The sequence below is a fragment of the Castor canadensis genome, chromosome 5 (assembly GCF_047511655.1).
Source record: "Castor canadensis chromosome 5, mCasCan1.hap1v2, whole genome shotgun sequence".
In the NCBI taxonomy this organism is placed as follows: Eukaryota; Metazoa; Chordata; class Mammalia; order Rodentia; family Castoridae; genus Castor; species Castor canadensis.
The window spans coordinates 151,635,512-151,659,482 of NC_133390.1; the positions used below are offsets into that span (position 1 = coordinate 151,635,512).

The window sequence follows — 23,971 nt, forward strand, 5'->3', positions numbered from 1 at the left end:
TAGGTGAGAGATTGAGTTTTGAACCTTTCAGAGGTGTGGGGCTCCAGGTGCCCTGTGTCTTCACCACTATAGGTGTCTGTAGCAGCAATTCACATAGCTTCTGTTGGAATAACAGCACAGGCACAGTTGGCCTTCAGTTTAAACACTGGCCTACTATGATGTGGACGCTCAGATGACGCCCCCAGGATGTGATTCCTATACCTCCCTCCTCTATACCTCTGACCATCTCAGAACTCCTTAGAAAACTTTAGCATTGTTTAACATTGGCTAAGCTTAGTAGAAACAAAACATTTGATCAAAAAAAGTCCCATTTGTTGAGCAGTAGACACATTCCCATAACCAAAGTCTAACTAGCGTTGCATTTTGAAGCACATAAAACCTGCTTTCATAGGTGATTAAGTGATTGTATAATAATAGTTTAGGAGGCAAAATTTGAAGTTGCAAATTCAGTTTCAAATAGTTTTTGGGCAAGAAAGGACATCTTATTCCCTAAGGGATTATAAATAATCTGTCATTTTTAGAAAAAGGCCAGTTTTCTGAGAGGAGAGAGGATAAGAGTCTCCTGTTGAGCACTGAAACTTAGGCACTCCCGGGCTGGCAGAGGAAGTGATCCAGTGCCTGCCTAGCATGTGCGAGGGATGAGGCCCTCTGTTCAAACCCCAGTACTGCCAAAAGAAAAAAAAAAGGCACTCCCTATACAAAACCACACCAGAGACAAGGGGTCTGATAAGTGTACCCTGAAAGCACCCAACTTCCCACAGCCTCACCCCAGTGTCCAGTCCCTCACTCCCTTCAGTAAGAACCTCCTTCATTCCCTGTCTGCACCAGAACCTCCCACCTTTCCAATTTGTTCCATTCCTAGCTGGGGCTCTGGTGGAGCACAAGGGGAAATGGAGACCTTGTTCCTGCCCTTCAGGAAGAAGGGTGACCTGCAGCTCAGCTCTGTCACAGGAGTCTGAGAGGGTAGAAAGGGTCTCTGAGGTCCCCAGGCTGGTTTTACCTGTGCACATACACTAGAAATCATAGGTTATTCAGGTCAGTAATATTTACCATTCACTAAACTTCCTGGATTAACGGGAAAGCAAAACTTCTCTCGGCCATAGTGTCTGTGCTCCTTATACCACTCTCTTTGGTACTGGCACCTCCACCTGCCAGCTACCCTCTGCCCCAACATCTGATCCAGGGCTGGGGCATTGTCTCTTCACATTCACCAACCACAGAGCTGTGAAGTGCTACAGCTCCCATCCAGTCAACCTTAGAGGCCATTAGTGCATGTCTTTGCTCTGCCAGATGCCCATTAATACCTCAGCCTAGGCCACTGTCCCTTTTGTCCTGAAGGATTTGCCCTTTATTTTACCCCACCCGTCCAGTCTCTGACTGTGGTATTCTGTGCTAGGCACCCCTTGCTGCCTCCCTACTGCCTCCTGTATTAAGTCAGAATTCCTTAGCCCCAAGTGGGGAACCCACTCCTGGGGAGCAGCAGGACTCATTCTTCTTGCCTGGGACACAGAGGGATTTGTTGAATGAGTACTTGAGCCTTTGTCTAGGCCAAGGAGTGTCTGTGTTTCATAGTACTTCTTTGTGAGGGAGGGAGAGAGAGGAAAAAAATAAACCTTCCACCTTTCTTTTTATAAGGGCACTAACTTCATCGTTAAGGCTTTCCTCTCAGAGAGAAAGAGAGAGAGAGACAGAGAAAGAAAAAGAAAGAGAGAGAGAGAGAATGAGAACGGGAAGAGTCAGGGAATTGCTAACTCTTGCCAAAATCTGTCATCTTTGGTACTACGTAAATTTTTTAAAAATGTATCAAGCCTGGGCATAGTGAGGCATACCTGTAATCCCAGAATTTGGGAGGCTGACAGGAAAATCACTAGTTCGAGGCCAGTTAGGGTTACATAGTGATACCTTGTCTAAAAAACAACATAAAAGCAAAATAAATTTATTGAAGTGAGCTTCACAGAACATAAAATTAGCCATTTGAAAGAACCATTTGAAAGCAAACAGTTCAGTGACATTTAACATTTACATTTATGATGTTGTATAGCCACCATGTCTATCTAATTCCAGCACATCTTTATCACCCCAAAAAGTACCCAGTACCCAAGAAGCAGTAGTTCCTGCAGCAATCCAAGGTGGACGAAGAACGGGTAGTTTTATCTAGCACAGGGCTCTAAGCCAGACTTGGTTTTCCTTCCCCCTGCCCCTCACCCGCCACCCATCCTGAGCTCTGGCCCCCTTTGGCCTCTCAGAGGGTTAAGTGCTGCTTGATATCATGTGGAGTGTAGGTGGAGTTTTGTGTGTGGACCTGAACTTAGCTAGGAATTTGGATCCTGCTGCAACTAGTTTTACAGCCAAACCAACACCACAAATCAGTTGGCTGTATAAAAAACTATAGCATGTTTAGAAATGGTTTTAAAAGTAAGTTTTTACTTATATAGGAAAGTTATTCCATGTTAGAATTCATAATGTGATAGTTGGGGCATAATCTACACAACCTTGAATGAGAAATTTAATTTTTCACTGGCCTGATTTCCTTAACTATAAAAACAAGTGGATTGGAAATCTCTTTGGACTTCCTCCATCCAAGCCATGGTGCTTAATCTTTTAAATTTGTTTACCAAGTGTTTGAAAGGTAGGGAGGTTATTGAAACATTTATTATTGATTTTAACACAACTGTGATCATTTTAAACTTGTGAGTTATCTTTCCTTTTTTATATGTTGCAGCATATCTTCTTTTAGGCCATCACTTGTCTTTTCTTCTTTTTAAGTGTATGTCACAGTGATGGAATTTAAACTTTTTGCATACTTTGTCTTTTTAAAAAAATCTGTGTTTTAAAAATGTAGTTGCATTGATTGTTCCATATATACAGCTAAATATCAATTACATATCCATTTTTTTTTGATATTACAAATTCCAGCTGATGGAATGGCTCAAGTGGTAGAGCACCTGCCTAGCAAGCATGAGGCCCTGAGTTCAAACTCCAGCAACCCCCCCCCCCAAAAAAAAAATAAAAAAACTAAGATAACAAACTCCATGTAAAATCATATTCCTTTAAGTAGTCTAGGCATAAATGACCTATAACTAGTTAGTCATTATTACACATAAATACAAAGACAGTGATTACCGTCTTTGGGTTAAAGCCTTCTTTGTTTTCAGTCTTGTGTCTTGAGGATGGATTCCTTTGGAACCTCTTGGTTGAAGAGTGAAATTATTTTAAGGTTCTTGCTTTAGGTCAATAGAACTCAAGACAATTATGCTACCCCTTACTGAGTACAGGCTAGAAAGGGGCTGTGACCTGCTACTGGTGCCAGGTGTTCCCCTTGAATTAGTCCCTTGAATTGTAGCCCTTACCTGAAGGGCCCAGAAATTAGATTTCACTGGTATAGACATCTGTTCCCACCCCTGTCTCCCAGGTACACACATCAGCAGGTTAGTCTGTTTAATTGCAGTGACAAATAAATACTAACAAGTTAATTAGGTGGACAGCAGTTTAACTCTAGAGCACTTAACTCCTTTAGGGTGGCTACATTAGAAGTTGCTGTTGGTGGCTCCACAGGAGGGGATCTTACTGAGGTAGCTTGGGACTCTCTCACCCCCCACTCAGCAGTGGTCTGGTCACCCAAACAGCAGTTCTGGCCTCTCAGCTGCCTCCCTTGCCCTGGAAGGTGTAGGGGTCTCATGATCCTTGTGGTTTCTCAGCAATGTTCCATTTCTAGTCTCCTCTGGTCGAGCCCCTACTCCTGCAGCTTCGCACTATGGGACACGGCACACTATTTCTTCATTGGAAATAACACCTGTTCACTTTGCAGCATATGCCCATCAGGAGTTTGATCTAAGAACACCAAAACTTTGCTGCTGTGATGTGTGAAAATGGACAGTTTGGAGCTGTTACAAGAATTCCAGAATGCTTGTTGGAAAAAAAAATTTCTCCCCAGCAGAGTTTAAGTTGAAGCAGCCTCTTAATGGAGCCTTTCTCCTCAGGTGGTGATCAATGGAGGGGCTACGTCCAGTGGTGAGCAGGACAATGAGGACACGGAGCTCATGGCAATCTATACGACAGAGAATGGCATCGCAGAGAAGGTACCTGCCCTTTGCTGCAGTCCAGGGATCTGGTACTGCAAGGACTGTTGTCACTCTCAGGCTCTGTGTCTCTCTGCTGTGTAGGAGTGTGTCATGGGTGCATTCTCTTTGTTATGGAAATAAGTGTCATAATTACTAGCTTTTCATTGTCTTAATGGCAGTTACGATAAAACCTCATAGGATCATTATCTAGTTTTACAAGCCTCAGCCCGAGAGCCAGACAGGAGTAGTTAAGAGCTTGAGGGCTGGAGTCAGGTCTGGGCGCAGATTGACCCATACTTAGCATTCTGGACATCAATTTTCTGTTCTCTAAAATGGGAATAAAAATACAAGCTAATCTTCCCTAATCCAGATATCTGAAACCCAAAGCTTTTCAAGTGCCAAAACTCAGTTTTTGAAGTATTTTGGATTTCAGATTTTGAGATGCCCAACCAGCAAATATTCCAAAATCTTAAAAAATTCCAAACTCTGAAGCACAGTTTGGATAAGGGTTACCCCATCTGTATCAGCATCTGCCTCAGATCACTGTGGGGACTGAAGGAAATGATGTGCGTGAAGTTATGTTCACTGTGCCTGCTACATTCCAACAGTGCAGTAAGTAAGAGAAAGAGAACCAGCAGTAGCTTATATAGACTGAAAATACTTCTGGTGAAGCTTTTTGACCAAAGCAGTAGAAATCACATACTGTATTATCCAGCTTTGTGTCACATTTGACACAGACTACTTGTGGCTCAAAGGTCTGCAGGTTCAAGTTCAAAATCAGGTGGTCTCAGTGGGCCACTTGGCGAGGATGACTCATCTTGGCGGAGTATGAGTAGGAGCAAGTGCTCATATCTTTAGCCAGTAAGAACAAGCAGGGTCCCAAAGTCCCCTTCAAGAACTCAGCCCCCAGTGGTCTAAGGACTTCTCACTAGATCCTGCCTCTTTTTTATTTTTAAAGACAGTATTTTGCTATGTAATTCAGGCTGGCTTTGAACTTGTGGTCCTGTTCCCTTTACCTCTTGAATGTTGGGTTTCCAGGCATGGACCGCCACTCCCAACTAGGTCCTGCCTTTTAAAGGTCTGTAACACCTTCCAGTAGTGCTACTCTGGGGATCAAGCCTTTAACAGGTGGGCCTTTTGGGGACATTAATCAGTCAACTATAGCCAAACACTAAGGTGGGGAGAATATACACACACACTCCTTATATATTGTTGCTTTTGAACAGAAACACATTCCCCTGTGAGACTATAGATTCTGTCATGGTGTTGAACTGTCCTTTGTGTAATGAGCCCAGTATCCATAGTTGCATCCTGTTTAGCAAAATGGTTACCTCAATTCAGGAGTTTCCAAATCAGGTTCAGTGATTTTTATAAGATTCACAGAATTCAGCCAAGTTGTTATTCTCATAGTTGTTTATAGAGAAAAGATATAAAAATCAGTGATGGCAAGTCACAGACAGGATCTGGGTGATACCAGTCACAGGCTTCCAGTCTTCCTGTCTTCATAGAGTTAGGCAGGCAATGTTTTAATTTTTTTCCAGCAACAATGTGTTCCCACTAAGGGAAGCTCACCCAAGCCTTGGTATACAGAGTTTTTGTTAGTAATAGGTCACATAGGTATGGCTCACCACCTGGGTGTCTGATTTTAGTCTCCAGCCCCTCCAGAGGGTAAGCTTATTGTGGCCTGAGGCCCCTGTAATAAATCACACTGAAGGTTTCAGATTTTAAAAAGCCATTCTTTTTTTCTTTTCTTTTTTTTTTTTTTTTTTTTAAGAGGTGAGATAAATAAGGGGTTGAACTCAGGGCCTTGTGCTTGTTAGGCAGGTGCTCTATCACTTGAGCCAGGTTTCCAGCCCTTTTTGCTTTAGTCATTTTTTTCAAGTTGGGTCTCGAATTTATTTCTGATTTTCCTATTTACGTTTCCCGAGTAGCTGGGATGGCAGGCACACATCACCACACCCAGCTAAAAAAGAAAGCCACTTCTTGAAAGGCAGAATACCTCAGGAGCTTAGAGGTTATCTTTCTGGTGCCAGACAAGTGCCAGACCTCCCTTTGAGAGGTGCAAGGTTTGGACAGCCTAGGCCTGTTAATTTAATCCTTTTCTGCACACAGACTCCTCACTCACATCAGCACTTTCTCTGCCATTTTTTTAAAAACAAGTTTCCAAAAGACATACAATAGCCATTTAAAGCCATTCAGCAAATCTGGCAATATTCACAAAAGAAAAAGTTTCCTCTGAAAACTCACATTCAGTTATATTTGCATTAGATCAAATAGCAGCTTACATCATACATTTACCTTTAGACTGTAGAAGGTGAGACAGAACTGTCTCACTCTTGTGTTTAAGGGGATTTGGCTCCCAATCCCCAGTCCCTTGTTTCCTTTCTGAGTAAAATTAAGTTTGAGCTAATGGAGTCAGCATCTTTCTTTGGACCAAATTCATCTAACAAGGGCTCTTACTGGACTAGGATCAAGGGTCAGAATGTTATCATCTTTATTTATTTATTTGTGAACATTTTTAAAATTTGTTTCCTGTTAGGCACTTTGTTTACTAGATTATAAAAGTTTTTTTTTAAAGACACACATCTCAGAGTTTAAGAAATGTAATAAATTGTTTGTAGAATTTTAGAAACCAGAGCAGTTTTGAAGCTTTCTGGGGCAAGCCAGGGTTACCTTGAGTGCTCTCTTTGGCTCAGGTATTGAATGAGCTCAGAAGTGATGCCGAGGCTGACTGGAAATATCTAGGCTGTAATCTGAAGGTCTGGTCTTTGTAGTGATTTTGGCTTAAAAACCATGCAACACTTAACATTTTAAACATCTTACTAACAGCAAGAAAAAAAAAGAAAAGAAAAATTGTCACTTAAACTATAAAATAAATTTTCTTTCTTTCTTTCTTTTTTATTTTGTTTTGTTTTGTGCTTGGGATGGAACCGAGGGCCTCGTGCCATGCTAGGCATGGCATGCTCTCTACCACTGAGCCACATCCCCAGCACCCAGTCCTACAAATACATTTTTAATGCCTTGTCTTTTAAAGAAAATTTGAATCAGTGTGTTTTATACTTCTGGGTTTTGCTCTTTTCACTAAACATCATCTGAGCAACATCATTTTTGCAGGAGGGTGTAGACTTTATTTCTAGGTATAAAGATCCTCTCTTTACAGGGGTATGATATGGTGAGGGGCAGATCACTGTTTTCTGTTTGAAAGTGACTTTTTGCAACATTTTGTGATTGGGGGGCCCCTTAAGGTGTCACTTTATGGCCTCAACCTGGGAGCATCTGTGTCCCTAGAGAAGGATCAGTAGGCTTGGGGAGAAACTCTGAGCAAGTTGGGTGCTTTCGGGGATGAGTTGATGCCGAGGGATGCAGAACTCCCAAATTCTGAGGATAGACTGTCTCACTGAGCAAATGTACTTGAGCCTTGCAATGTACAAAATGATAGGAGCGTGTGGCCTCATGATATGGTTGTTTTCAGCAACTGTGGGTTACACAGAGCTGAGCTAACATCATTTCCGGGATTGACTGAGTCTCTCCTTTGCCCCTTCACCCACAGAGCTCTCTTGCAGAGACCCTGGACAGCACTGGCAGCCTAGACCCCCAGAGGTTGGACATGATTTATACCATAGAAGATGTTCCTCCCTGGTACCTGTGCATATTTCTAGGGTTGCAGGTAAGATGGTTCCTTCAGGATATGTAACTACTATCAGGTGCTTCAATGGTTTACCAGCTGAGTTTTTGAAAATTTTAATTTTGATTATTTGTCGAAGATTTTATTATAAATTTTTAACATAAATTTTATAATAGCTGAAGGAAGAAAAGAACTGGAAAGAGAAAGAAGGAAAAAGGTACAGTGAACAAGAAAGAGAAGTGATATGAAAGGAAGGGGAAAAGGACAGTAGAAATAGAAAAGAAGGCTGAATAGAGAGAGAAGAAAAGCAGAAGTGTAAAGGGAATTAATTTTTTCTCCATTCCCTGGCCTCATTAACCAATCCACAAGCTTTACCATGAAATATGAATGACCCCAAAAAGTGGATCACTTGTAATTATGACCTGTTGGCCAGGACATCATTGGACGATCTTATCTTTTAAAGGAAGGGGAATTCATAGTTTTGTCATCTACCTTGTTGCAGTTTCCATTGAGAGGAGAGGATGGATGGGCTGGGGATGAGGCAGGAAGTGATACAAGCTGGTGGGGGTCCCCCACATCCTCCTTTCTCTTTCTCACCCTACCTACAGGAGTGAAGTGAACTGTGGAGGTAAGGGACAAAGCAGGATAATGGATGAGGTTCTTTCCTCAGTGGCATCCCTCAGCCTGTAAATGCTCTATTGTTTCAGCTTGGACCATGTCCCCAGGTCTGAGTTTCCATGCCTCCTTGTTCAAGTTTGTGTGATCAGTTCCCTTAAGGTTTCTTAGATGTTTTGGAAATTGGTCCTGTTGTCCAGGCCTGAGTGTTTACTTGGAGCTGGGCTATGCCTGCTGACTACTGGTGGTTTGGTTGGGTTTCCAGCACCCAACCTCCCATAGGCATCAGAGCTTATGGCAGTCTGGGTAGAAGGTGTTAGTAAAGAAGTAGTTGGAGCCAAAGATGCTGAATGCTCTTGGCAGATAGCTAAACCCTTGGCTGAGTATCCTGAACCAGGTTCAAGAAGCATGGTTTTCGGACTTTTTCTGTTATACATGTTTCTAGAAGTCTCTCCTGGTCAAATAGGGGCAAAAACCCTGCCTACTGTCTTCTTGGCAATATATAGTAACACAACTTGTAAGTGTCTCTGAGAAGCCCCAAGGAAGAAAATTTTGCCCTTCTGACACACCTGTACTGTTAGGCTTCATGAGCTTTAGGCAGCATGTTTGGTAGGCATGGAGAGAAACAAGAAGCTGTGGTAAAGAAAAGGAGGAAGTTAACAGAAATAAGAACCAGAAAACCAGAGAGAGAGGGAAATAAGCCCTGAGTGCAGGGGCTGCCCTGCCAGCGCCACAAGGAGTGGGGATGGGGTCCCCAAAGGAAGAGCAAGGTGAGGTTCTTTCTGGAGGATTCCTATGGTTATTGTGCCCTTGACCCTGCCCTGACTGAAACAGATGAATTCACAGAAAAAGATGGAAAACACCCTGTGCAATGAAGCTCATGCAACTTTAATCCCAGACCTGAAAGAAAACACACACACTCCATAGACTTAATTATCTTAGAAATGTAGATGTGAAATAAACTAAACCCTAGAAGAAAAATACAGCACAGCTAACTATGGTTTGCTTCAAGAATGGTTCAATACAACCCAGTTCACATTAATAGTTTAGTGGAGAAAGGCCCTATAGTTTTAGCAATTGAAAGAAAAACTTTGGGGAAGAAAAAAGCAAATACCTTCTAGTAAGAAACATAAGCTTGTGTTGAACTTCCCTTGCGCTGGCATACATCATAATGTGGTGGGTAATAAGGCAAGAAAACACAGTGAAAAGAAAAAGATGTGCTTTGGTATATGATAAGAATGTATAGCTTAAAAGATCAGAGATTCTTCATGTAGGTAAAGCTATCAGGGCAGCAAAGTTAGGATGAACTCAGGAAAAATGAGGGAGGGTTTACTCTTTCTCTGCTTTGTTTCTCCTCTCCCCCACAGCACTACCTGACATGCTTCAGTGGAACAATTGCAGTGCCCTTTCTGCTGGCTGATGCCATGTGTGTGGGGTATGACCAGTGGGCCACCAGCCAGCTCATTGGGACCATTTTCTTCTGTGTGGGAATCACAACATTGCTTCAGACAACGTTTGGATGCAGGTGAGATTGGGGTCTTAAAGTGGGGTTGATGCCCCAGTAAGTCACTGAGCCATGCCATTTGTCCATAGTTGCTTAGAAAAATTAGGTGGAGTTGGGGGAGTGGCCATTGGTCCCCTCCTCTACCCCTGTAGGGTCTCCCCTTTCCCCACATTTTTTCTTTTCTTGGTGGAGGGTACTACCCGCTCCCAGTTGTGCAAGCTGGAGACTCAACCTCTGAGCTCCTTCTGTCCCCTGGATGGCAAGGTACATCCCATTTCCAGCATACCACCAGGGTTCCAGTTGGTCTCCCCTGTTTCCAGGGCTCCTCTCTCTGACCTTTTCTGTGCCCTACCTCTGCTATCTTTCTACTATTTGCATCTTTTTGGGCTGGCCAGGCTGTAGCTCTATTCTTTGTTTAAATTAAGATGTCCCTGGTGTCCAGTTTGTCCCTTGCTCTCTGCAAAATTGTCCTATGTTTCCAGACATGCCCCTGAGCCTTGCTTCCCACAGTCCCTGTGTGCCCTGCTGCCTCACCCTCCTGTGCATTTGCTGCTCCCCTGCCCCACCATTTACCTGGCTTGTCCTTCCTTCCTATGATGCATACCTGACTCCTGAAAGCCCCCGTTCTCCTCTGAATTCCCATATGTGCATCTTGTGTTCATTTTTCTAATGTGGCTCTTATTCCAGCCTGTTTTTTTTTTTGTTTTGTTTTCATGTCATTTCTCCTTAATGCCAGGGCTATGGCTTGTTCACTTCTGCATTCCCAGTCCCCTGCTTAATTGGATATGGAGCTGGTCCAGGAAAGAGAAGAAACAAACTTCCCTAGCTCCTGCAAGCTTGCCTTTTCCTCTGTCCCATCTTCTGTCCTCTTTATAGTGCATTCTCTCACTTTCCCAGGGGTTGGGGTGGTATGGGGATCCATTCTGGCAGAAGTGTACTTAGAGTAAGTCTGCAGGTTCTGTTGCTTGTTCCATCAGAGACAGTCTGAGTAGGGCTTGGCCTTCCCTGCTGAGGAGGGGCAGCAAGGGGGACACAGCACAGAAGGTAGCTTGGGAGTCATGGCCTGCATTCCAGTGAACCAGAATGACACTCAAGAGGTCTGCCCTCACTTGGGGCAGGGAGCAGTGCTGGGGTGTCGGTTGCAGTGTAGGTAGCATCCTGGGGGCTGGACAGCAGCTCCCTTGCAGGCCTTCTGGTGGGGAGAAGCTATTTACACTGGAGGTTGTGGGACTGGCAAGCTCTTAGAATTCTCAGATCCCCAGCCCCTGCTAAACAGCCAACAGCCACTATGCCAAGCAGAGGGGAGGGCCTCAGGACCTCAGAGGAGAGGGATAGGAAGGTGTCATTCCCTGCTGAGGAGGCAAGCCCAGGTCTTCTACAAAGCACTATAGCCAGGTAGTAAACATGATGGCAAATCCTGTGTTTTTTTGGCATGACATTTACGACTGTGTTGCAAGCCTAGGGTAGATGGGAAAAACTTTGTTTTACTGACTCAGGAGCCTTACCTTCTATGCAGGGCACGGTCTTTGGGGAGATGGTCATTTTTCTACACAGTTGACTTACCAATAAACTCGTAGGCCAGTCCATCTGTAAATCCAGTTAATGCCTATGGTTAGGAATAATTGACTAACTTGAAGAGGGGATTGAAGGTGTCTTTCTTGCAGCACCATTTGCCCATGGGAGCTGCACCCCCATATTATGCCAAGGATCAAGTCCAGTGATAGCTGAGGTGGGCAGAGTTGCTTAAGGTGACCCATCGAGGGGGGCTGGGGTTTGGGAATTTGGGTGAGTACTTCTAGTTCTGGAAGGGCACCCTCTTGTCCATAGTCAAGGCACAAGAACAACATGGGTTAGTACAGTTCTCCTTCCCTTCTCCTCTGAAAGAACAGTAAGCTGAGAAAGAATGGAAGCATGATGCCTGCCAGGATGGCTCAGGGACCAGAAATAAGGAGATGCGGCTGTGTGAGGGGTGTCTGTGCTCTGTGCTTGAGGGACTTGGCCATCTTTACTGTGGTGTGAGCGCAGGTCTCCCTCACTGTGTGTAGCATCCATCTAATAGCAGCCATGGCAGTGAATACACACTGCTGGGCAGGGAGGGTAGTCCAGGGCACTCTGGCATCATGTTGGTCCTGGGACACGAGATTTCTATGGCTGTTAGGATGTCGGTGGTACCCACTCACCTGGCCCTGGGAGAAGAGTAAGAATACTGACTCAGTCCAACAGATATCTAGTGACTCAATCTGTGTGGAAGGTGTGCGTGACTTGTGATGGCAAGCAGAGGACATTAATACATGTGCAGTGAAGTCCAGACCCAAAGCCTACAGAGCAGTGCCATCAGGGAGGCAAAGACTCAGTCGGGAGTCACAAGGAGGTGGTGGTAGATGGGTCTTGCAGACTCAGCCGAGGGAAAGGATGAGGGAACATTTTCCATCCTGGCTAGGCATTAGCAGACGCAGGAAGTCATAGCCTGGCATGGGTTTCCCCTGAGAAGGCACGGACTGGAGTTTGACAGGGTATAGAGAACCTGTGCTGCCTTCTTAGCAGGAGATCCACCTGCTCAGACTGCACCTTGAATGCTTTAGCCTATAGCATGTGGCAAATAAGAAAGTACAGGGACCTGCCTATGAGCCTTAGGACCTTGGACAGGTGTCTTCTAGCTGTTTCCTTTGTAAAAATGAGAAGAAGCTCACCTGAGGTGTCCTATGGATGGCATTTTGCTGCTTTTTAAAAATTATTATTACTATTTTTGTATACTGGGATTTGCTCTTGCTGGGTAGGTGCTCTAACCCTAGCCCTCATTTTGCTGTTATTTTAATGATCTATGGGATATTTGTAGATTATTATAAATTCCCTAAAATATTTTAGGAAGTTATACAGTATAACTAAGGTGGACATTCTGTTGATTCTGTTCGATACTGATAAGCTATGAATTATCCTTTGATAGGCATTAAAAAAAAACCCTTTCTGCTTAAAATAGGATCAGATAAACTGATAAAGCAGTTGGGGCAAAGGAGGTGGAGGTGGGCAGAGCAATGTGGGAAGGGAAGGTGGGTGGAGCCAACGGTATTACAGGTGACCTGTGCAGGTTTGGCTTGGTTTTATAGTTTAGTACTCATCTCTTCAGGCTTAGAGCAGCAGAGGGGTTTTCTCATGATCAGCTTTCATGATTCTAAGACAGATTCTCAGACTTTTCCAACCCTGAGGTAGTTCTCAGGGCTGCGTTTTAAGTTCTGTATTGTGTATGTTTGCATGTGACTTGTCAGCATCCCGTACTTCTGTCACACTAGCCATGATGGGTGTGTGGGCCCAAGGACAGACTATGACCCTGCCTCTGAAGGGCTGGAGCAGGGGAAGGAACCAATGCTGTGGTCGGGTTCTCCTCGCCTTTACACACAGGCTCTGTACTTAAGAATGAAGTGCGGTCCTGGAATCCCATTTTGTTCCATCAAAATAGCCAGAATTGATGCGGACACCACAAAAAGGAAACTGATATGTACCTTTGCAAACTCAAACCTGAGCACAGAGTTCTTGCAACCCGAGATGCCACAGCACAGACGCTCCTGGGTGCATGCTATCCTTGAGCTGACCTATCTGCCAACTCTGTGGGAAATGTGTGTGATGCAGTGTGCGGGACACCCCACTTTCTTACTGCCTGGCCAGGGACCATTATCTTTTTGCCACGGAGATTGTGGTTCTCAGCCCCAGTTGTGGCACTTTGATGGTTCTGTCACTTTCCAGAGCCTCTGTCTGCTGAGGACAGGACAGTTTCCAGGATAACTGCCTCTTTCTCTCCCTTGCCTTTTCCTTCTTCCTCTTCTCCTTGGATCTTATCCCTTGTCCTTCACCTTCTGTGTCATCATTACTAAGTTCTGTTAATGGAGGTTTTAACAGTTCTTGTTCTGATTGATCAATTGCAACTGTCAATTGCAGTTTCCCTTGGGCTTGTACCAAGCCTTTCAAATTCTGAGAGGTCAGGGCAGGGTTGTTCAGAGTCCTTCTAACCCAGAGTCAGCCAGCTTGAAGCAGTCATGCCCCGAGGCCCCCCAGCACTGCACTAATACCCCGAGTTAATGTGGAGGAAGGTCCTCTGAAACCCTGCTGTTCCTCTATCTCACTGACCTTCTCATAGATATGGCAGGAGGGGAACCCCAGTACTTTTGGAGATCACCTCCAGTCTGCTTCAGGCACCTTTCTCTCCAGGAAAACAAGACTGGGTGTGGGGCTCCCAAAGGGCCTTGTCTTGGCTAGCCACAGACCTGCCGAGATGCACATGCATACCCTTGCTGAGAAAAGGGAGGGCTTTGGTCAAGAGAGTCTTTGAAACCAGTTCAGATCTCTAATCAGCTGGTCTGCCCTTAGGAGACTATTCTCTGTCTACACGTGTATTTATGTGGGGTCCTTGTTTAGCTTTTTGGGTTTTTTTTTGAACCACTTACATAAAGTTGCAGGTAGCATGATGCCTCACCCCTAAATACTCTCCTAGGAATGACCGATTCCTGTGTAACTGTGCTACCACTTACCAACCTGAGAAAATGAACATTCATGCAATCCACATTTAATTTCCCCAGTTGTTTCTAAAATATCTTTTATAGCTGTTCCCTCGGCTTCCCACGCCAGGAGCCAACCAGATTCATCTGTGCTTTTGTTTGTTGTATCTCTTAATAATAAGCAGCTCCTACCCTATGCCTCCCCATATCATTTTGCTTAGAGTCCAGGCTGGTTGTCTCACAGTCTCAATTTGTCTGTGTTCTCCTGGTGGTGTTCCATTTGTTGCATATTTCCTCTTGTAAACTGGAAAGCAGGACCAGAAGTATGGATGATTCAGGGTGAACATTTTGCTGGTAATTACTATTAGGTGATGTCAGGCCTTTTGTATTCTGTCATGTCAAGCAGGCACATAATAGCAAGTTGTAGAGTTCTTTCCACCAAATAAAAAAATTTACCACCCACTTCACTAAAAAAGAATTTTAAATGTACAATGAAGTGAGAGGCTAGTGGGAACCTGGAAGGAATGTCCTTGGCAGACCTGTCCCTCTTAGCCACCTGAATCAGGGCTTTGGGCTTAGGTGGCCTAGGTCCATTTCTACCATTTACTAGCCGTGGGACTGTAACCAAGCTGCCTGGTCTTTGAAAGCTTGTTCCCTCTGATGTAAAGTGATAATATAAGTATTAATGAGCATTAAACAAGGGAGTGCCTGCTCCTGTCCTCACTTGCCTGTGAGCTGTCATTATGGTGAACCTCTGGAAGGGGAGGAGGTAGAGGGGGTGCAGCCCAGTGGAGCAGCAGGTCCCCTGATTAATTGTGCAGGGTGGGCATTTGCTTTGGCCACCCTAACCTGGGTGGCTACCCTCCCTGCCTCCCGCTCCCCCAGCCTGAGCAACTTCTGCCTTAGTCGCGTGTTTGCTATGGCTGGCTGCTCCTGCCAGGCTGGGCCATCTGATGTTTCTCTTCAACTTTTGCTGTTTGGGGCGGTCTCCTCCTTCAGTTGACATGTTTTTTCTCTGTTGCTCTTATTTCTGATGTGCCAGGGGACTAGAAGACTGACTGGTCTTCTTGCTACGTGTGGGTTTAATGAAGTATGTTCTCTACTCCTTTTTACATGACTGTCAGATCCCACTTGCCTGGCATGTTCTCCATGCTCTGATTATTCATCCTTTTCTTTATGGCCCTCTGCTTCTCACTCTTTTACTCCTCACTTTTAGTCAGGTGACTAGCAAAAGCAGCATGACAAAGAATAGAGGACAGATCTTGTCCCCAGATACCAGCAGGGAGGGAAGCTCTGCCTTTCTTTCTTAAATTGTGGGACTATTATACGTTATTGGTATTTTAAGGAGTTTATTATCGTCTTCCTCCATCCCTCCAAAGATACTTGACAGACAAAATTTCCTTAGCCTATCTTTTGAGGGATAATTGACAGTAAAATCCACCCTTTCTAACCTGTAGAGTCAGGTAAGTTTCTCTCTATGTACAGTCACACAACCACTACTGTAATCAACAGATAAAATGTTGCCTAACCCCAGAAGAGTTTTCTCATGCTCCTTTGTAACTGGCTAGATCTTTAAGTATTACAAAAGTATTTTATGCTAACCCTTGATCTGGAGTAGTTGATACAATCATGTTTGAAAAGGAGATTTCCCAAAGGAAAAAGAGAGACAAATATGGAAAGAAAAAAGGACCCGGTCGTATTGGATTGGATTATAGGTATCATGATCCCTGACGCAAAAAAGAATTCACTCCTGCTTACTGCACACAAGGGCCAAGAAATAATGACACTTGAGCGGTAGTGAGCCTGCCTAGTGCCCGAATATGGTTCCTAACTGTCGTTCTTCATTATAATGAACCAGCGATCCCCAGTTCCAGGGCAGGGGGCTGAGAAAAAGGACAAGGAACATCATGTGCCAGACAGCCAGAAGGTTGTTCAAATAGTAGTGGAGGTAGGGAGGGCTTTATCAAAAAGAACAGGAACTGACTTGACCAGGCTACTTTGGGCAGGTTTTGGAACAATTTAATAAGTATAGTTATTATAAAACTTTGAACGAAGAAGGAATTCAAGAGTCTACAGTGATATTCAGAAAAGAGAGAGGGAGATGATAAAATTAGACCTAAAGGAAAGCTCTTCTTTACAAAGGATATCAATAAATACTATGGAAAGCTAGGCATGGTGGCACATGCCTGCAATCCCAGCACTCAGGAGGCTGAGGAAGGAGGATGATGAGTTTGAGGCCAGCTGGGGTATAAAACAAGATGCCCTCTCAAAATAAGTAAATATAGATGGAATGGTAAAACTTTTCATCATATTTAAATCCTCTATATTATAATATAAAGCTAGTGGTAATAAAATGTTTACAGTCTTAAGAATCACTCTACAGACTATTAATTATAAATTTATTAATTTCACGTTGAGAGATACAGTGGCTACTACCTTAAATAAGTATCCCCATCTAGTGGGACATCCTGTTATGAAGGGTGTCCCAATGTGACATGGTGACAAATACTTAACACCTGTGCAGTCTCCTTGCCAAAAATACTTAGCCTGGCTGTAAGAACAGCTCATGTTATAGGAACTTGGATCAGGCAATGGGGAGAGCTGTGAATCCTTTTCAAACAGTTGAGAAATTTAATATGCCTAATATTAGATTACATTATTAAATTGTTGCTTTTTTGGGGTGTGATAAGGGGAAGCAGGTGGTATAGAATGTGCTTATTAAATAACAAGAGATGCCTGCCCAGGTGTTTGGGTAAAGTATAATGGATGTGCAGACACAAACTCCTTCCCAGCAGTCAGCTGATTGATTGGTACACAGAGTGATTAATGGGAAAATGTTAACAATTAGGAAGGTTTTCTTTGACACATTGTGTTTTGCTTTTCTTTAAAGGCAAGTAGGACACACTCCTGATGGTTGATTCCATGATGAAACTATAGCTCCTCAAAGCCATACCTACTTGTGTTTAATCTTAGAGATTATTGCTTTAAAATTGTCCTGAAGTCCAGACTCAAGTTGGTGTTCATTTGAGAATGAAAGGTTTTGTACTAAGTGGTTGTTGTCATGGCAGGTTGAGGAAGACAGTACTCTCTGTGGTGGTGAGTTTTGTTCTTGTTTTATTCACTTTCATTAAACTGTTTAGTTCTGGGCAGGTACATTTTGTGTGGTGCTTCCTGTAGGACCCGTGGCCTTTTGAACTTCTTTTTTTTTTTTAAATTGAGGTACTGGGTTTTGAATTCAGAGCTTTGTACTTGTCGGGCAGGCACTGTACCACTTGAACTATTCCCCCAGCCCTTTTTGCTTTATTCATTTTTCAAATAGGGTCTCATGTTTATGCCTGGACCAGCCTGGACTACAATCCTATTCATACTTCCCTCACAGCTGAGATGACAGACGTGCACTACTCCACCCAAATTTTATTAGTTGTGATGGGGTCTCGAGAACTTTTTGCCCAGGCTGGCCTCAAACTGCATTCCTCCTGATCTCTACCTGAGTAGCTGGGATTACAGGTGTAAGTCACTGTGCCTGGCTCCTTTTGAACTTCTTAATACCTTCCTCTGATGGTAATGTAGAGAGATTTTATCTGAGTTTATTGTAATATTCATGTACTCTCTGCTCTCGCTCCTGAGTGCTTTTAATCTAAGCAGGATCCTTTCCCATTTTACAAGAATCAATATATTAGAAAGGCTTATCTAACAAAATTGCTTTCAGAGAGCATTTCTATACACCTTCAATTCATTAAGTGTTGTTGGTCCTGGGGATAAGATGGTGGGTAAAATGGGTCCACCTCTTCCTGTCAGGATCCCAGCCTCAAGGATGAGATTGACAGGTCAGAGTGAAGGGGAGCAGTTAGAGGTCAAGGGACATGTGGAACCTGACCCTGGCTGGCTGACACCAAAGGGTGTGGAAGTCAGTGGGGCAAGGACCACTCATAGAGCTGGGCCCTAGCCTGTGGTTTGGTTCAACCTTCAAGTCTGAAGATGGCTTCTGGGTTAAAGTTCTGGTTCTCTAAAGTGGTCCTTTCAGAGCAAGGGCCTTTAGCAGTTGTCTTGCCAACAATAGGACACAGGATATTTGCCGTCAGTCCCTACCCGGACTTCACTTTATCCCTCCCTGTGCCTTCCCCTGAAGTAAAGCAGCTACCATTCTCCAGGGTGATGTGGCTCTCTTGGACCTTTCTCTGCTTGGAATCCTCATAGCCCTTTATGAATGTGGCAAAGTACTTCTTGTTCTTGACAGCTCCTAGAGAGCCCCACTCTAGCACCATACACATTGCTGCTCTTTGCAAATAACTGCCATTAGCATCTATCTCCTTTACACAACAGAAACCCTGCAAGAGCCATGGTCATTTTTCCATTCTTGTATCTGCTTTTAGTTGTGTCTGTGTCAAGCAGATACCCAAGAAATGCTTATCAATGATGAAATGGTAAATCCCATCATCTAGCACAGGAGCTGTCAGGTTCAGCTTCACCTAGAAGTAATTGTTCAAATTGCAGATTTGGGGCCACCACCCCAAATCTGAGGCAAGGAGCTATGCTGTAGGTGCAGAGAGAAGAATGAGGAATTTCACATTTTCACGACATTAGCTTCGGTCTCCTTGGGAAGTCAGCTCTGATCTAGGAAAGCTCCCACTTCATTGCTGATGTTCAGAGAACATTTCCATCACACCATGCAGCCAGTTACAGAGCCCACACTGACCACTGGGTGTTACTGGCCTGTGCAGGGGCATGCCAGGCTGGGTGGTGAGCATGTGAAGCAGGCCTGGCAGCTCTTACACACCACCTCGGGAGACTTTCTGTCATCACCCACTCAGAGGAACCCCGGGTCCTGGCCACTGAGTCCCTTACAGCAGTGCTCTTTCGCCCTGGTTAAATTGTAAAATGCTTTCCCTGAAAAGTGCCAAGGTTAGACCCAGACTGAGGTCTCAATGAGGAGTAGAACCCAGAGCCCAAGTTGACTTTTGCCACTTCCAGAGAATCGCTGGCACAGTGTGAATGTCATGTTCCTATGTGCAGTTTGGTATTTGTGTTATGTTGCCCCAGGATGCCTTGCCTTGAAATCTGACGCTGCAGTAAAACTTTACTTGGACCATTTGTGATGGCATTCATTCCTAATGATTTGCTGATCTCCCTTTACCCTGTAGTTCAGTGTATTCCTAAAAATTTGTGCTTGAAGAATTTTCCTAAGTCAAACGACATTTTCCCTTTGATGTACATTTCTGCTTTAGATAACCTTCACTTCCACTTTTAGCAGCACAGTGCTCAGGGCCCCTCTGCAGGTGTTATAACTGCATGGTTGGTGGAGGATGAGCCCATGTGAGTGGCTGTCAGCAAGGCATCTGGTTTGTACCTTGTGGCTCTCTGTTTTAAAGCCGACATCCTGCCTACTGTCAGCTAACTTTATTTCAATATCATTAAAATGGACAGAAGAGCATTGGTGACAAAAATCTTGACCCTCATCTGGCTCAGAATAGGGTGACCTAGGCTCTGGACCTGCAAAACAGCTGCTTGTCCTTTGGCCAGAGCCGCTTCCATTTCCAGTTTCACCAGGGGCAGATCTTGCTGTCGCACAGCTCAAAGGGGAGGATGCTGGGTTCCTGTCTTGCTGGCCAGGCCCCCCAGCAAGGTTCCCTGGGGGAATTTAAGGATTTGGGTGTCTGGCAGTTCTCAGCCCTGCAAACAACAGGAGCAAGTTTTGTATTTTATCCCCAAATAATGTGAAAAATAATGCCTAAGTTCTCCTGCTAACCTATAAAGCCAGTCTTAATACAACTTAGCTGAAATGCTGTATATTTCCAATAACAATGACAAAATCTTTTCGAGTAGTTAAATTATTCATCAAATCAATATGAATTATCTAAAATATAATGGAATATCTCTGCATTTAACTTAAGGATGTGGGCAGGAAATTTAATGGAGAGTCTGCTAGCCTTCTGAGCTCTTTAAAAATGTTAAATGTTGTGACTCACGCCTGTAATCCTCTCAAGTACAGGAGGTGGAGACTGGGAAGATCATAGTTCGAGGCCAGCCCAAACAAAAAGTTCTTAAGACCCCATCTCAACCAATAAAAGCTAGGCAGTGTGGTTCATGCCTGTCATCCCAGCTATGTGGGAAGTGTAAAGAATAGTAGTCTAGGCGGGCCTGGGCGTAAAGTGAGACCCTATCTCAAAATAAACAAAGTCTAAAGGGCTGGAGGAGAGGCTCAAATGCTAATGTTCCTCTCTTGCAAACGTGAGGCCCTGAGTTCAAAGCCCAGTATCGCCAAAAAAAATTTTTTTAAGTATTTTTTTATGATTAAGCAGGATATTTATTAGTGTGCTGTCACTTTGTAGCATACAGCTTTCTCCTCAATACATGTAGGTCACTAATATGATTTTAATACTCATCTTTTATGATTCACAGAATAAAATGACAGGGAGAGGTTTTTTGTTGTTGATAACCAATGAGAATTTGAGAGGGAGGACAAGAGGGAAAGTATACTAGATGTACACTGATGCTCAGTAGGGAGCCTACAAGCTCAGAAGGAAAGAGAATCCCAAATCCCCAATGGCCCCAGCCCAAGGGGAAAGGTGGTAGTGACAAGGGCTAGTGCTGGGGTGCTGGCACTGACCACAAGGTTCCCCAAGGGCACCCCTGGAGCTGCCTGGGAGCAGAGCAGCAGGAGGGGAGGATGAAAAAGCCCATGGCCCTGGCTTGTGTGCTATAGGAGATCTTTGTAGACTTGGGGCTCTTTCCTCCAGGTGTACCCGCGTTTACTCATGTGCTGTGTGTCTATGGAAAAGACTGTTAAGCTGTCAAATAGTGAACGCCCTCGGTTGTTCCCGATGCCGTGATCATGGTTTTGGTCTCGTTTCTTTTAGGTTACCCCTGTTTCAGGCCAGTGCTTTTGCATTTTTGGCCCCTGCTCGAGCCATCCTGTCTTTAGATAAATGGAAATGTAACACCACAGGTAATTGCAGTTATTTCCACATATGTCATTGGGGTCCTTTAATGCAGGTGATAAAAGGGAGGCCTGGACACACTGTCCCCATGAGGGCAGTGATCACTCCTTCTGGATTTAGACACCAAACACACCAACCCATAAAACAGTTTAGAAAATGTTCCAGTCTGTGGATCGTGTCTGTCTCTCTCTTTCTATCCACTCATTCATCCCTAACCCTAGAGCAAGTAAGGACCAGAAATGACCTCATTTCTCTATGCTAATGAAATTGACAAACATTGGGAATGGAATCGAAAAATATTTGTGCTATTTTCCTGCCTCTCTCTTTCAGTGGATTTTATGACCCACCAGTAATCACTCTCTTGCTGCGTCAGCATCCCTTTTCTGAAACATCTTTGCTTTTTAAGGATCTGGCTACTGTGGTTTTCTGCAAATGACTTTCATTCCCCTTCCTTAGTGATGGCAAAGATCCGTAAGGAATCTGATAAGGCCAGGAAAAGATGGGAAATTTGAGAAAATCAGAGTCAGACCTGTTGTACTCTCAAAATATAGTTACATGTTGAGGTTCTAGGAGCCAAGCTTTCCAGCCTTCATTTCCTTCCTTGCTCCTAGGAGTTACTTTGTGACCATTAATTCGATTTAGGAACTGGAAAAGGCCCTTTGTTTTATCTAGGTTTTTACAACCTTGCTGTTGGGCATTTCAGTTAGCTGCTTGCAAAGGTTAGTTTTCTCTGTGAAGCTGGTACTGGTAATGGGTAGCACCACTTCAGTCAGCTTTTGACACATTGGGGAGCTCTCATTTGATGAGTACATTTGGTTAAATTAGTGCCTGGTAACCCACATTACAGTATAATAAGCCCTACTGTTGTAGGTTGAGTTTTAGGAATGAGTAATGACATAAATATACTCAAGTCAGGGAGGAAATTCTTCTTAAAGGGTAAAAGTGAATATGCCCTGTGAAACATCATTGTCACTCCAAGAAAAACTTTGTCTTTGTTTTTGTTTTCAAGATGTTTCAGTTGCCAATGGAACAGCAGAACTGTTGCACACAGAACACATCTGGTATCCCCGGATCCGAGAGGTAAAGGATGAACATGGTCTGTTTGCACCTTCTTTATGCTTCTTCTGGGCTTTGAGGTGATGCCCAAGAAATTGCATGTCCTTCTTTTTCATTTTAAACCACTGAAGTGTTTATTTCCATTGTTACACTAAATTTAGTTAGTAGCTTTGCACCACCAGACAGTGTTGTTCTTTCTTCCTGCAGAGTCCCAGACCTGCCTGTGCATACCCACCAGACTAACCAGCTGAGACTCGTGGCTCACTTGGAGGAGCTATCATGCTTGTTGACAGGCAGCCTTAGCATTTGCCTGTGTTTGTTGAAAGAGCTAAGGATATTTGACTGCCAAAGTGCACTTTGAACAGAGTAGCATGTGGCGATCTCCAGACGAAGAACAGCTAATGGTGTATTCATGCCATCTCAAACCCATTAAATTATGAGAATTAGCACAGATACAGCCATTCTGCATGATAGACACATTTCTTTAGAAGTTTTGTTGATGATATCTTGTAAATATTCTCCGTGGGTTTACTTCTTAAAACCAAGAGTCTTCATACTGCAGTGTTCCCATCAGACTTATTTGGAAATGCCATATTTCTTAAATGAGAATTGCATGTTTTGTCTGTCTCATTTATCAATGGAAAAGGCAAGCCAGTTTTATGTTCAGTGCCCTTCTGTAATTCTCCTCCATCAGTGACCTCATACTCAAATTTGATAGGCCTCAGCTACCTAAGTTTTTTTTGTTTTGTTTTGTTTTGTTTTGGTGGAGTCCCAAAGAGTTTTTCAACTGTCATTCCTGCTCTGTAATATAATGGTTGCCTTACAGATAGGGGGCTGTTGTGGTTGCAGGTGACATCCAAGTGTTTGACATCTAAACAGCTCACTCTCATGTCTGTGTCATTTCTTGTTTCAGATCCAGGGAGCCATCATCATGTCCTCATTGATAGAAGTGGTCATCGGCCTCCTGGGCTTACCTGGGGCTCTGCTGAGATACATTGGGCCTCTGACCATCACACCCACAGTGGCCCTCATTGGCCTTTCTGGTTTCCAGGCAGCAGGAGAGAGAGCAGGGAAGCACTGGGGCATCGCCATGCTGTAAGTGTTGTGAGAGCACCTGAGAGGGAGAGAACAGGGAGAACCTCCCCACACCACCACCACCACCACACCACTACTACCACTACCACCTCCACCAACACACCACCACCCCACGTGACCCCCTACCACCACCCCCACCCCCCCACCCCCACCACCCCCCCCACCACCACCACCATCATCATCCCATACCACCACCACCCCACACCACAACGACCACCACCACCACCACCAGCTCCACCACCACCAGTAATCCACAATACCACCACCCCACATGACCCCCCTACCACCACCACCACCACCACCATCCCACACCACAACGACCACCACCACTACCACCACCACCATCCCACACCACTACCACTACCACCTCCACCAACACACCACCACCCCACATGACCCCCCTACCACCACCACCACCATCCCACACCACTACCACCACCACCTCCACCACCACCACAACGACCACCACCACTACCACCCCACACCACCACCATCCCACACCACCACAACGACCACCACCACCACCACCAGTAATCCACAATACCACCACCCCACACCACCACCACCACACACCCCCACCCCCCCAAACC

General features: G+C 44.4%; 1 protein-coding gene across 8 annotated transcripts in view; it reads left to right on the plus strand.

Annotated features, from left to right (window-relative positions):
* Slc23a2 (solute carrier family 23 member 2) overlaps positions 1–23,971 on the plus strand; it is a 105,186-nt gene that overhangs the window by 58,549 nt on the left and 22,666 nt on the right. For all 8 annotated transcript variants that reach the window (XM_074074391.1, XM_074074392.1, XM_074074389.1 and 5 more), the window contains 6 exons: positions 3,981–4,079; positions 7,612–7,728; positions 9,669–9,826; positions 21,150–21,238; positions 22,240–22,310; positions 23,200–23,381. In XM_074074391.1, the coding sequence (XP_073930492.1) occupies positions 3,981–4,079; positions 7,612–7,728; positions 9,669–9,826; positions 21,150–21,238; positions 22,240–22,310; positions 23,200–23,381 (716 nt within the window). The remainder of the gene's footprint in view (positions 1–3,980; positions 4,080–7,611; positions 7,729–9,668; positions 9,827–21,149; positions 21,239–22,239; positions 22,311–23,199; positions 23,382–23,971) is intronic.